Genomic DNA, 14,910 nt, shown 5'->3' on the forward strand with positions numbered 1-14,910 from the left:
CTGCTTCCACAGGAATTAAATCCAACTTCTTTTGGTCATTATCAATATGTAAGAGGCAGTTGACATGGTAAATTGACTTCACTGTAATTAAAGGCTTCATCTGGAGTCAATTTTCACCCATAGTCTATCTCATCAAATAATATTTATTGACTATCTTATTTTGAGGCCCAAGGCCACTGTAATCAGAGATTGTTACAGGTCATATTTGACCTATAGCATCCTCTTATGAACATCTGATAAGGCACTTTAAATGCATAACAGAAATACCTCTGATAATAAAACTTTTAAAACCCAAAAGCTCTTAACCTTTCTTTGGCTACAAATAAAGAAAATACATGCTTATGTGTAATTGGTTTAGGAATGTGATTATTCCATTAAAGGCAATGATTGATTGTTGGGTACCAATGAGCATGGCTGCATTTGCCTTCTCTAAAAGAAACTTGGTTATTGTCATTCACTTTGACTTTGAGATGGTTGGCAGTATTCACCAGTCTAGATGGCACTGAGAAATTGTACCTATAAAAACCATAGGAAGGATGGAAAGAACAACCAATTGTTTCCTGGACAATGGGGTTTGGTGATAAAATACTTCCAGGTGCCTGTAATCCATACAACATTTGATTGGAAGAATTAGGTGCCTGTAGACACGGCTCACTTAAGTCTTGAAATGAACCAGGTTTTGAATTGGCGATCCCCAGAGAAGATAATATGGAAACTTCCATCATGAGTGGGGCTAAACACTGAGAACTGTTGCTGCTTGCTAGTCTTTCAGGAGAAGGCAAGATATGGGGCTGTTGTTGCCAAAAATTAGTTGGGCAAATCTTGTAGCAAAGGGGCAGGTTGATATTGTGCAGATACACCTCTGGACAGGGCATTCCAAGGGAGCCTGTAGGTAAGTGAAATGTAGGCACAGAGCAAGCTGGAAAAAGCAAGGAGTTCAGAGGAGAGGGAGCCCCTCCACTAGAGGTCACTGGAGATGAGCCACTGCTTCCACCTGTGAATAATAATTCAGTCAATGAACGATGAACTTGATGTTCCTAATAAATGAGTACTAAGGACCATAAATATTCTGCTTCATTCTTTTTCACAAGTTCACAGTTCTTTTAACTTCTTTGAGAAAGAACATGCTCATTCCTCTGACCAAAGTTGAAAACGATATCTTTACAAGGACCATTATTACTTTTAGCACTACAATTATGTATTATGTATTGAGCATTCACTATGCACAAGAGCTGTGCTAGGCACTTGGACATTTCTCCAATTAATTACAAAAGATGCCTAAATAAATAGTACCCAGAGCCAATTAGATCTTACAAATTTTTTAAAAAATTAAGTTTTAAAAAATTTACAAAAAATGAGTATTTGATTAAATTGAACAAATTGGTTGGGATTCAATAAAAAGCTTCATTCTTATAAAAATATTGGAGCACATGAAAATAATCTTTATAAACGAACATTTAAGTGCACTTGCTAAAGATAATTTTTAGTTAAAAAAATAAAAATAAAAAGTTCATAATAATGTCCAAGTGACCTTTTATGTTTGCCTAGCAAACATAAAGTTAGGGATAACTTTAGCAAACTAAAGTTAGGGATAGTTATAAGGTCCATGAAAATCTAGACTTTACACCTTATTTTCATGTTTGAATTTTAAAATTTTGACTAAACTTGATGGTTTCTTTTGTGTGTGTGTGTGTGTCTGTTGTTTTTCTTCACTATTTTGTGTAGGCATAGCCTAATTCTTTATTAACAAGGTGGCAAATGTCTTTTATAATTAAATATTTTAAAGTCATTTTAAAAATGGTACCCCTTTTCTTTGGAACTTGAGAGCAATCTGGACATTTAAGTAATTAAGAAAACTGTATTTTAAATTACCAATTAATGAATTAATGATCATTGTTAGGTTTTTGTTTGTTTTGTTTGGTTTTAGTGCACTTCATGTTGACCTGGATATTTTAAAAGCATGCTGCTTTTAGTTAAAGTGTTCATATTTTTCTATGCAACTTTGCAAACCAAATTAATACAATCAATCCAGTGAAATATTTTACCAAATAATTATTAGACTTGATCTGTTTTCAATGTTATAGTAGTATATAAAATTCAACCTAAATAAAATGATGATTTTCTCCAGTAATTATAAACTTGCATTAATGTCCTAAGACAAACAAATTTAATAGAGTAAAGACAAAAGCAGTAAAATAATTATATGTTCTTTGCAAATACTCTTTTATTATTAAACCAGAGACATGAAGGTATACATTCTTCTACCAGAAAGCTTGCATTGTCTAATTATTATTATTATTTAATCATGCAATGCACTACCTGAGAAAAACTACCTTGCAAATATTTTTAATGCTTGTGGCAATTAAACTAATTGGGATGACTTAGTGTTGTTTTCAACATTTATTTTCCTTACTTACAGTAAAAGGAAAATTAGAACTAAGTGATGGTAAAATTTAATGGATGTCATTTTAACGTGTGGAAAGTTTATGAGAAACATATTTATTTCGATATCTAATGTATTTGCAAATAAGGCCACACATGTACCACAGGCAGATTCCAAAGAATGTGAGATAGTGAGTTGCTGAAGAATCCAGGTGAGATTTGGAGATCTCAAGATATATGATAACTTAAGAAGACTGAAGTCAATAAATCCACCATTACCGTGGCTCTGTTCTTCTCCTTCATGCCAGTTCCCCCTCTTTTTGCCTCTTACTGCCTCATCAAGTTAAATATAAACCAACTTGTAAACCCACATTCTGTGGCAGGAACTTATCCCCTTGTATAATATTTACTACAGAGGTTCTGACTGTTGTTACTTCATTAACATTTAAAAGTAAACATTAATAAAACTTTTCTTACGTTGTGTGTCTGCACCAAAAGTTTTAAAATCCAGAGTGGCAGAATGCCTCCATGGGTAGATCTCTAAAAGTCTATCCAATACACCCCTGAAAAATAGATTCAACTTTCAGCAAGTCCAGAATTCAATTCCTGAAAATAATGATTTATGTAAACTTTTAAGTTATCTTAATACAGTTTTTAGGGGTCAATATCTGAAATATAATTCTTTTAGAGCTAGACTGCTGAATAAAATTCACAGTAATAATTCCCTGAATAAAAACCCCAGGGATCTAGAATAAGTGATATCTTTGTTTTAATTATTTTAATGAATATATAATATTTGCCCCAGGGGTACAGGTCAAGAATCCTCAGGCTTACACACTTCACAGCACTCACCATATCACATACCCTCCCCAGTGACCATAAGGCAACCACCCTCTCCCTAACCCCTCCCCCCAGCAACCCTCTGTTTTGTGAGATTGAGAGTCTCTTACAGTTTGTCTCCCTCCTGATCCCATCTTGTTTCATTTTTTCCTTCCCTACCCTGCAAACACTCCACTCTGCCTCTCAAATTCCTCATATCAGGGAGATCATATGATAATCTTAAAAGTGGATTGGGAGAGGAAAAGAGGAGGCAAGATTTTAGAGACAAAACACTACATTGTTTTCCTACTACCTAACAGTTACAAAACTTAGGACCTCGGAGTCTCTGAGCCACAGTTACCTTATCTGTAATACTTGTGGAAAGTGCTATATAAATATTAGATATGATTGTTAAGTTGCTTACCTACTTCTTCCGGGATCTCTAAAACCTTTCGCAAAAGGATTCCTGTCTATTTTCAGTTTGGTAATCTATAGATTTAAAAAAAAAAGGAGAGAGAAAAAGATAAAGATAAAGTCAGTGCCCTCAGTAATAACACTCACCATTGCTTTTAATGGTTACAACAACCACAAAGTACTTCAATGTGTAATTTGGCACATTCAGTTAATACAAGCATATTGTTAAGTTGAATTTAGAATGGTTATCTCCTTTCTCCCCTGGCACTTTGTTCTGCTCTCCTTTCTCTTTTCTCCTTTTCCACACAATTCATAATCAAATTTGCTTTGATGACAATGCAATATGACTATAATATTTTTTTAGTTGTGGAAAATTCAATCCATAAAGTGCAGCTTGCTGCCATCCAGAAAGTCCCTCTGGAGCTAGCCCTACTTTCCCAGGATCAAGTTGTCCTTACCTGCTGGTTTTGGTAAGCTGTCACTGTGGTGAACTCCGTTTCTTTAAAGAAGAATGTTTTAACCCCTTCGGTGGGTAGGGACTGAATACTGGACAGGTCAACCTTGCTGTCCTGTTCCATCACATGCACACGGGGCTTGTACTTATGCATGGACTGCAGAATGATCTGGAGGAGAAATCATCAAATGTTTTCCTAGAAAGTGGCTTCCCCTCTACAACACTGGTTTCCTCTCATTGGCACCCCCAACATGCCCACATGCAAAAGTGAGGCTAAACCAGAAAGGATAGGTTAGCCACACACAAGGACTTTTCTTTGACACTTAGTTCTGGACAGACATGCTCAGGGCTAAGAGGTTTCCAGACAGGAGTATCACAGCAACAACAGGCAGCCATGATTCCATTTCCAGATGAGACCATTTCTTGCTCCTAAGTGTGGACAGCCATGTGATGCCCCCTGGATCTGACTGCCAGCTAGAAGTTCCCTGGGCTTATGTTAACTGAAGGGCAGCCATAGGACATACCCCACCTCTTAATCCTGGGGGCCTCCCTCTCTTTATTTGTGGCTGGCCCAGGGCAAGGCCAGGCATGGCAGGGGGAAGATGCATATGAGAATAAGACTCAGATCCAGGTAACCTGTAAATAACCTCTTTCACAAGTGAGCTGTGGAGGGGATTTTTGCCATACCATGCCAGACAGAAGGTGTTCATCTACGAGAAGGCAATCAGAGCCCAGAGCGATTGCCCTGGAGTCTGAGATGCAAGAGAGCTCCACAAAGTGCATTCCCTTCCACACTCTCAGACCAGGATTTATGGCGTAAACAAATCTCATTTGATCTTCAAACTCTTTTCATTCACGCTTCCCAAACTCCAGCACTCTCAGATGCCAAACAAAGGTCGTAGGAGCTACTTTGGTCACAAGCCCAGAACTTGAACAGTTCCTAAAGACCACCCAGGAGAAGCATTTTACACCTCTCCAGGGTGACGTGCAGGCTGATGATGCCTTGACACCTCCATCCCCTCCTCAAGACAAAGGATTTCAAACACTTACATGGCCTTTGTCATCCATCTCATTGTTGGTGAGTTTCAAGCGATCAAAGCTGATGATCTGCCGCATCCAGGTGTCTCCAGAGCAGGGTGAGTCCGGGTGAACATAGAACCTGGGAGTAATGCATGAGGGGTCTGTATTCCCAGCTACCATCCACTGTGAGCTGTGGTACACATACCTAAAAAAAGTAGAGAGTGTGGCTTTAGGTGCAATGGGCCAAAGCCAGGTGCATGTGAAGAAGCCTGCTGGATCTAGTCCTAATGACACTGGCCAAGGTTTGCCTCCTAATCCCAAAGAAGAAGATCCAACTTGATTTACAAAGGGCGTTCAGAGACAAAAAGCAAACCACATACAAACATATGCCATTAAAATGTAGTGAAGTTCCAGGGCAAGTATAACATCATGGGAGTTCAGAGTCTGGTTTGTATTTCCTCACGGAAACAACCACAGAAATTGATCTAATCCACTCTGCTGTGCAGAGACAGTTTAAAAACCCTCGTGGCTCTAGCCAGAAGCATCAGAGTCAGAGAAAAAGCAAAAGAGAGCATAAGGTGTCTGTCCAACCCACCTCCACCTCGTCCAGTGGCTCTCAAAGCCCTTTCACCAACAAGGCTTCACATCAGACACCACCTACAACTCTAGCCCATGAGGCCTCAGGGCTGATTTCACTCTGTTTCCAATATCAACCACTCAATTGTGCACTGCATTCCCAAGCCAGCTTAAACGCAAGAAGCAAGCCACTTGTTCTATTTACAAACTGCATCTCCAGTAGGCTCTTGAGCTGTGCTTTCTCTTTGCCCCTCAAATCCAGCCCTGGGCATCATGCGGGCTCTCTCTTAGAAAGGCTAGATATCCACTTCAGTGGAATGCTCACAGCCTGAGTAAGAGTGGCTCCTGCACAACCCCATAGCCTCTAAGCCAAAGTGCTGGCATAGCTGCACGTCTGGAATGCTACGCCTGAAAGACCTCTTGGCTTTAGATCAATTTGAACACTATTAACCTGCTCTATGTAGAGAGCCTGATTCAAAAAGAAAGGTTATTTGTAATTTCTAAGACCCAGCTGCCGCTTCAGAAGAGAAGCTAAAGAAAGAAGAAATGATACACCTAAATATGATAACTATTAAATTAGCATTAGATGATAAATCAGAACATCACTCCAGGATCCTGATGCCAAAGTAGCACAACCCAGAGCCCAGTGCAGCCCTAGAAGCACAGTCACTTCTCTCTAAATTCCTTCAAACAACTTCTTAACTTCCTGAGTCCATACCCTCTGCAGTTGGCACAGCCACGGCCAGAGCGGTGGGTAGGCAAAGTGTGTGGAGTACATTGAAACACAAACTGGCACCTGCTCCAGGAGTGAGAGGAAAGAGGAGCAAAACTGCTCCTCTCAGTCTGAACCTCCATTTGAGTGAGAATATTTAACTCCCAAAGTCCACAGGAGAGCAATTTCACCACCACCCCCACGGTAGAGTTTTCCATATAACATTCTTAGGTTCCATAAGTATCCTCATTCCCAGACTTGGTCTGGGGTATTCTTCTTTTGGCCTGGTTACCTATAACGCTTGGAATCTACTGGCACCACGTCGATGGCCACATAGTACTTCTTCCCTGGGTCAAGCCCTTTCACTTTGACTTGAACAGAGGGGAACATCCGCCTGTGGGAAAGAAAATAGCCACTTACCTAGTGCTTTTAGAGACATTTGGAGTGGGATGGGGTGGGGAGTCAAGGGGAAAATGAAGATATTCACAATACCTTCCTCATTCTAGAACAGATTCAAGGAATAATATTTGCTACATGAAGAAAGATTGTTGATTGTATGCTTGATTGAAAAAGTTCAGGATTGCTGTCTGGAGCAGAATATTCTTACCACAAGGCTTTGTCCACCCCACTCCCCACCAGCACCACTAATAAAAAGCCTTGTAAGAGAAAGTAGAGAAAAAAAGAAACTGTGCCTGGACCTTCAGTGTCAATGGTACTTTTTATAAGGCAGATTTGGGAAAGACTGAAATTAAAAGGATTCATGCAAAATAATAATAATAATAATAATAATAATAATAAAATATAAAAATAAATAAATAAATAAATAAATAATAACCCAGCTGATGTGATGCTGCCCCAAAGCAAAAGGTGAAAGCAGAAAAAGCCCACTTCAAATTACCCCAGGCTAGGTTGGGATGGTAGGCTGGGTTTTTGTCCACTGATAACTGTGAGGCTTTAAGGAGAATTTCTTGAAGTCACTGTCTACAAGAAAGAAAATCTGAGCCACTAATAGTGCGATTTATTGAAAGGCAGTGACTTTCTAAAACCTGTGGGATGACAAGGACAGATATAGAGTATGAAGCTGGAGGCACTGCATCTTATGACTTCCTACTGTGTGCATTCTTTGAACATCTTGTACAGAGCCGAACCTGCCAGCTTTGGTAATGATCATCTCAGTCCCAATGTCATGGAATCTCTTCCACAGTTCAGATCCTTGAAGTTCCACTTGGATAACATCTTTCTCTTCCAGACTTTTGCAGCTGTTGTTATCACTGTCGCTGCTACTATAGCCAGGGAAAGCAGTTGCTGAGGTGTCGGTCTTGGGTCGCTTTTCTGCTGGACACAGAGATGCCAAGAGTTTGACAGAGGTTCGACAGAGGTTCGAAGTTCCTGCGTCCCCTTCTCACTGATACCTGTCTTGGAGTAAACTGGCCCCGCTGCTTCTCTGGGAACCTTGGAAGCGGATACTCAAGTTCCCCACAACACCCCCTGTGGCCCCCGGATGGGGAGAAAGAGACCCAGATCGCGTCCTGGAAAAGGCTCCTGTCCTTCTTCAAATTTGCCCATCCTTATTCTCTTGAGACTTTTGGACCCTGAGGCTGAATCCGCCCCCCCCCCCCGCCCCAATCTAAATGCCTGCCTGCTTCCTACCCGGAGAAACAGCTACATCTGGCTCTCACAGCCTGGGAGGTTGCAGAGTGTAACTTCACAAATGCATAGGGAAGCTCCCCTTCACCGCAAATGAACGACAGCAACACGCACTGAACCTGGAAGCTCTGAAGCTTCCCCTATAGCCAAGTGACCGAGGTGTCTCCGTGGTCCCAAACGTGGCCATCCAGCTGGACCAAAGCGTCTTAGTGAGGGCTAGCAGCCCTCTCTCAGCTTCCGGAGTGGAGCTGAGATTTGCAGGACAGCATGCTCTGGTAGCAGGCTCAAGATTTGGGGGCTGCGGTAGGAATACTTACCGGGCTGCTGACTTTTTTCCCTTGCGGCTCTGCTCTTTCTCTCCTCCTCGTCTCCGCCCTCTTTTTCCAGCAACTCAGGCTGAGTCTCCTCTCTTGGGTCTTGCAATTTTCTTTTCCCCGGTCTCTGCACTAAGGCTTCCACAGAGAAGGCAAGTGCCCGAGAGCTCAGAGCCATCCCAGGAGGGGGTGAAGGGAATGTGCAATGCAAAGTTTCAACCTGAGCTCAGTTAGGGAGGGAGAGGGAGGGAGGGTTCAGAGGACAGGGCAAGGAGGGAAAGCAGGAAAACCTCCAAATTAGAAAAACCGGTTCTGAATCTATAGTCAAAGAAAGAAAGAAAGAGAAAGTGTATGTGTGTATTTTATTTATATATCTATATCTATCTATCTATATATATATATTTTTCCCTTTGAATAGACAGGATGAAAGTAGAGGAAGATCAAACTGGAGCCAAAGTCCTCTGGATTCTAGTTTCCCTTCCCTTTGTGGTTTCCTCTCTCCCAGTGGACATGTGCAGACCATCAGACCTCAAATCACTGAATCCAGGACCTGGCAATGTACAGAGATTGGCAAGCTCAGGCCTTTTAGGGAGCAGACCTGCCTCCAATAGCTGCTCAGGCGGCTTGGATTGGGAGATACTGTTGCATACTACTGAATAAATACCAGGCTGGTCACAGGGTCCACTGTTTGTTTTGGAAACTGTTAAGGTATATATAAAAACAAACAAACAAATAAACAAAACCATCATGAAGGACACTTCAGAGTCTGACAGAGGAAGGGGGAGGGGTGAGGGTGGGGTAGGGGTGTGGGTGTGGGTGGAGAAAGGGTTATGCCTGGCAGGAAGGAAGCTCTGGTAGAGGGATACAAAAAGTTGCTGTTTTACACTGAATTGTGAAACTCAAAGCTATGTGAAATAATCACTCATGAAAGGCCACTTTTCCAACCAAAGTCCAAATATTATTTAACCAGATTCAGAGAAGTATATCTGGGTCTTTTGCTTTACAGCAACCATGGAAAAGTAGAGGAGTGCAAGCTTTCTGGACAATTTTGTTCTAGAGTCTATGTCTCAAATTGAGTGGATCATGTTATAGTCTATCCTGTCTATCCAGGTGGGGATGCAAGGGCCAGCATGGGCAGGAGCCTCTCAGATGCCCACTGTCAATGCTCAGAGTAAACCTGGGCCTTCAAGCTCTGCCTCTCCTGGAGCCCAATATTCCTATACACAGCCTCTTCTTACTCATATGTCTTAATCATCAAAGACAACCTAAGGACTCCAGGGCCACCAGCAAACACCAACATTAACTTTGTTCCCAACAACGCTGCACCTCAAAATGTTGGGCTCAAATAATGTGTATCTCCTGGAATATATTCCTGGGCTGGGTTTTACTTTTCCTTAAATTGGGTAAGCACATCTTTTTGTGTGTGTCAGGAAGAGAGTTGCCTACCATTTTCAAGGAGCATGTCTGTGCATGTAGATATGAGATGTCTGCCTGTGTGCATGGGAGTTGGTCTTCCACTTTTCATCAGAAATAAGAAATCAAGCACCCCTGGACTCTTTGGCAGACTACGTCCTAACTAAAGATATTTGTATTTGCTTAGAAAGTTTCTCCTGTTCTCCTCTGACATGTTTGTTCAAAGAACATTTAAAGTCCATCCAACTCTGTTAAAAATAGGATGGAAACTGAATGAACTAATAGTATATCAGTACTGTAGTTTGACAATAAACAATTTCTTGTGGCCTGTTAGTTTCAGTTCCTTCTGTACAAGTGTGAGGTGATAATGGTGGTGGTGGTTGAATGGGTTGGGGGTGAGACCATGTCCAGCTGATCCATGGGAAAGTAATTTTCAGGCAATTAGGCGATTGGGTATGATTTTGATGATATGGCAAAGGGTTAATTGCAGCCTGAATGCTGCTGAACGGTTTGGTTCAATAACCAATTATCCACTACTTACCATGCAGGGCTGGGAAAGACACTATCCTTAACCTGCAGGGGCAGAATGAAGCACAATGTACAAAGCACTTGAGCTGAAAAACAGCCAGGTCTGAATGTGATCTTAACCACATCTTCATGAGCATTTGTTTCTGCAGCCATTTGAGGGGAGGGGGATGATATTAATGCATTTTCCCATCCCTTCTTATTCAGAAGAAACTTTTTTTTTAATCTATTGTATGTTCTTCGCTAAAAGACACAGCTCAGAAACAGAAAAGTCAAGAGTTCATTTGTTAAATTTAGAGTGTTAATCACAATGTACCACTTGCATTAGTGTCTCCTAATATGGACATTTTTTTTTTTTTGCTTTTGAATGATTGCTCACTTTATTGCTAAAAAGCAGGAAATTATGTTGTGTAGCAAAGGAAGGTTTTCCTTAATAGTTTTGTTTTGTTTTGTTTTGTTTTGTTTTTAAAACCAAGTTTCTGGGAAAATAAGACAAAATATGTTTGTTGCAACATCCATTCTAGTATTTCAGACTACTCGCTATATGATGTGATATTTTAAATAAGATAAATACCATATCTTGGGACATAACTTCCTTTCTTAGGATAAACTTATTCCCCACTATTTATTACACACATATAACTCAGTCATCTAGGACTTCTTATTTTGTAATTGAAACTTTTTCCATTCGTATTTCAGTATCTATCCAATGAAATAACTGGAAGAAATGGAGCTCAGCTCTCTCTCATGTGTACTAGACTAAAGTGTAGTTAATTTCTGTTTACTTTTATCTGAGAGAAAAATTATTGCAAGCCACAGAAACAGTTTTGCAATCTGTTCAGCTGCTGGAGCACTGGATTATCAGGTACTGGGGGGATGAGGGAGATACATTTATGTCAATAATTAATTTTCCACAGCTGGGAGTCACTTTTGAGTACTTTCTGTTTTAACGAGAACACCCACAAACCTCTATAAGAGACTTTCAACCCACATGGGACATGGAGGGAGGGAGACTCTGGGGCTCATAAGTACCCACTTTAGAAAGAAGGATAATTTTTTTAAAAATTTGATAATTGGAAAATACTTAAAGTGTTGATTTTGAATTACAAAAAAAAAGTTAAAACCAGAAACACAGAATTTATCACTTGAAGGAAAAATAAATTTGTGGTTAACACAAATCAAATCTACTTAAGATAGATAGATAAATTGATATATATATAGATAAAGAGTATATAGATGTGCCTTAAAGGATATATGGTTTATTTGAGCTCTTACTCAGTATGAAATCTGAACCTGATTTAAGGAAATAGAAATCAATTTGTAATTATTTAATAAAAATTCCAATATTTTCTTAATTGGTATAAGTAGGCATGTGAATTAAGACATGTACAAAATATAGTCATCCCTGAAAACATTGCTTTTGGTAAACTGTACGTTCTTTAAAGTAGATGTTCAAAATTTAGAACTGTATCTGAAAATGTTACATTTCTCAGAAATATTAAGGGCAAAGATTCATGGCCTCCCTAGCTTTCTATATAGGCAATATGAGTTATTTGAAGAAAAACTTATGTATAAAATGAACTAAGTCTCCTTGGAGGAAAAAAAAATCCCCCTGTGTTTTATTGTACTTACTAAGGGGATGATGTCAAACCCATATCCATATGGAATTCCAGCTGCTATTTTTAATTTATAAGGGAAGGAATGAAATAAATAAATATTTCAAATACATATCTATGTTAAGTATAAATAAAATAACATGCTTTGAGATTGATTGGTTACTTAATGCATACTTTGGCAAAAGCATAAGCAACTTCAAGATAGAAATTGTTTCTTCCTATTGTTATTCTTCCATCTCTCCCTTGATCTTCATTCTCCATTGTTAAGCTATTTTGCCATAGTGCTAAGCTTGTAGAATGTGAAGTAACTTACTTGTGACCATTTTTTTTCAGGGTAACAGTATTCATTGTTTTTGCACCACACCCAGTGCTCCATGCAATCCGTGCCCTCTCCAATACCCACCACCTGGATTTACCTCAAGGAAAATCGATAGACTACATGATTATTCAGTGAATTGTAACAACATTTTATTTAAAATGGCTAATGACAATCATCATCAAAATCTTCCAAATAATGGAATGGAGGGAACTCATTCAAAATAATTCTATGAGGCCATTATTACCCTGATTCCAAATCAAGATAAAACAATACAAAAACAAGATCTTATTTTGTCCAATATGAGTATACCTACTCCAGTTTTCTTTTGACATCTCTTTGCATGATAAATATTTCTCCACAAGCTCACTTTCAATCTGCTGGTGTCTTTGGGTCTCAAAAGTGTCTCTTGTAGGCAACACATACATAAGTTTTCTTCTTTTTCTTTTTCTTTTTCCTTTTTATATCCAATCGAAAGACACTTTATGTCTTTCTATTGGAGAATTTACATTCAAAGTAATCATTGATAGATATGTATCTATTTTATTTTATTACTTATTTTGTAATTGTTTCAGGAGATTTTCTCTGATCCTTTCTTGTCTTTGTCACTTTTTTGGTCTTTTCTTTCCACTCAAAGAGTCCCTTTAATATTTCTTGAAGTGCTGGTGTTTTGGTCATGAACTCCTTTACTTTTAATTGTCTGGGCAAATCTTTATCTCTCCTATTCTTAATGGTAGCCTTGCTGGATATAGTATTCTTTTTTTTAAAGATTTTATTTATTTATTTGACAGACAGAGATCACAAGTAGGCAGAGAGGCAGGCAGAGAGAGAGGGGGAAGCAGGCTCCCTGCTGAGCAGAGAGCCCGATGTGGGGCTCGATCCCAGGAACCTGGGATCATGACCTGAGCTCAAGGCAGAGGTTTTAAACCACTGAGCCACACAGGCACCCCTTAAACATCATTTCTATGTGCTTTTTTTTTCTTTTCAACATAACAGTATTCATTGGTTTTGCACCACACCCAGTGCTCCATGCAATCCATGCCCTCTCTAGTACCCACCACCTGGTTCACCCAACCTCCCACACCCGGCCTCTTCAAAACCCTCAGATTCTTTTTCAGAGTCCATAGTCTCTCATAGTTCACCTCCCTTTCCAATTTCCCTCATCTCCCTTCTCCTCCATCTCCCCTTGTCCTCCATGCTATTTGTTATGCTCCACAAATAAGTGAAACCATATGATAATTGACTCTCTCTGCTTGACTTTCTTCACTCAGCATAATCTCTTCCAGTCCTGTCCATGTTAATACAAAAGTTGGGTATTCATCCTTTCTGATGGAGGTGTAATACTCCATAGTGTATATGGACCACATCTTCCTTATCCATTCGTCTGTTGAAGGGCATCTTGGTTCTTTCCACAGTTTGGCAACCGTGGCCATTGCTGCTATGAACATTGGGGTACAAATGGCCCTTCTTTTCACTACATCTGTATCTTCGGGGTAAATACCCAGTAGGGCATTGGCAGGGTCATAGGGAAGCTCTATTTTTAATTTCTTGAGGAATCTCTACACTGTTTTCCAAAGTGGCTGCACCAACTTGCATTCCCACCAACAGTGTAAGAGGGTTCCCCTTTCTCCACATCCTCTCCAACACACGTTGTTTCCTGTCTTGCTAATTTTGGCCATTCTAACTGGTGTAAGGTGGTATCTCAATGTGGTTTTAATTTGAATCTTCCTGATGGCTAATGATGATGAACATTTTTTCATGTGTCTAATAGCCATTTGTATGTCTTCATTGGAGAAGTGTCTGTTCATATCTTCTGCCCATTGTTTGATATGATTATGGGTTTTGTGTGTGTTGAGTTTGAAGAGTTCTTTATAGATCCTGGATATCAAACTTTTGTCTGTACTGTCATTTGCAAATATCTTCTGCCATTCTGTGGGTTGCCTCTGTTTTGTTGACTGTTTCCTTTGCTGTGCAGAAGATTTTGATCTTTTTTTATATAAAAATGCAGATCTTTTATTTTTATTATTTTTTTAATTTCTTTTCAGTGTAACAGCGTTCATTGTTTTTGCACCACACCCAGTGCTCCATGCAACCCGTGCCCTCTCCAGTACCCACCACCTGGTTCCCCCAACCTCCCACCCCCACCCCTTCAAACCCCTCAGATTCTTTTTCAGAGTCCATAGTCTCTCATGGTTCCCTCCCCTTCCAATTTCCCTCAACTCGCTTCTCCTCTCTAACTCCACTTGTCCTCCATGCTATTTGTTATGCTCCACAAATAAGTGAAACCATAGAAGCTTTTGATCTTGATGAAGTCCCAAAAGTTCATCTTCGCTTTTGTTTCCTTTGCCTTTGGAGACATATCTTGAAAGAAGTTGCTATGGCTGATATCAAAGAGGATACTGCTTATGTTCTCCTCTAGGATTCTGATGGATTCCTGTCTTGTGTTGAGGTCTTTTATCCATTTCAAGTTTATCTTTGTGTACAGTGTAAGAGAATGGTCGAGTTTCATTCTTCTACATATAGCTGTCCAGTTTTCCCAGCACCATTTATTGAAGAGACTGTCTTTTTTCCACTGTATATTTTTTCCTGTTTTGTCGAAGATTATTTGCCCATAGAGTTGAGGGTCCATATCTGGGCTCTCTACTCTGTTCTACTGGTCTATGTGTCTGTTTTTATGCCAGTACCATGCTGTCTTGGTGATC

General features: G+C 39.8%; 1 protein-coding gene across 1 annotated transcript; it reads right to left on the reverse strand.

Moving 5' to 3' along the window:
• Positions 1-374: 374 nt before the first annotated feature.
• On the reverse strand, positions 375-8,690 carry TBX22 (T-box transcription factor 22). The gene is made up of 8 exons (XM_032840631.1): positions 8,342-8,690; positions 7,526-7,709; positions 6,670-6,771; positions 5,120-5,294; positions 4,074-4,238; positions 3,626-3,690; positions 2,860-2,945; positions 375-994 (listed from the first exon to the last, which is right to left on the reverse strand). Exons 1-8 carry the CDS (start codon positions 8,514-8,516, stop codon positions 375-377), a joined length of 1,572 nt encoding a protein of 523 aa, XP_032696522.1. The 5' UTR covers positions 8,517-8,690.
• Between the last annotated feature and the right edge of the window lie 6,220 nt (positions 8,691-14,910).

Source organism: Lontra canadensis, unplaced genomic scaffold (genome assembly GCF_010015895.1).
Source record: "Lontra canadensis isolate GAN:19392208 unplaced genomic scaffold, GSC_riverotter_1.0 scaffold114, whole genome shotgun sequence".
Taxonomy (NCBI): domain Eukaryota; kingdom Metazoa; phylum Chordata; class Mammalia; order Carnivora; family Mustelidae; genus Lontra; species Lontra canadensis.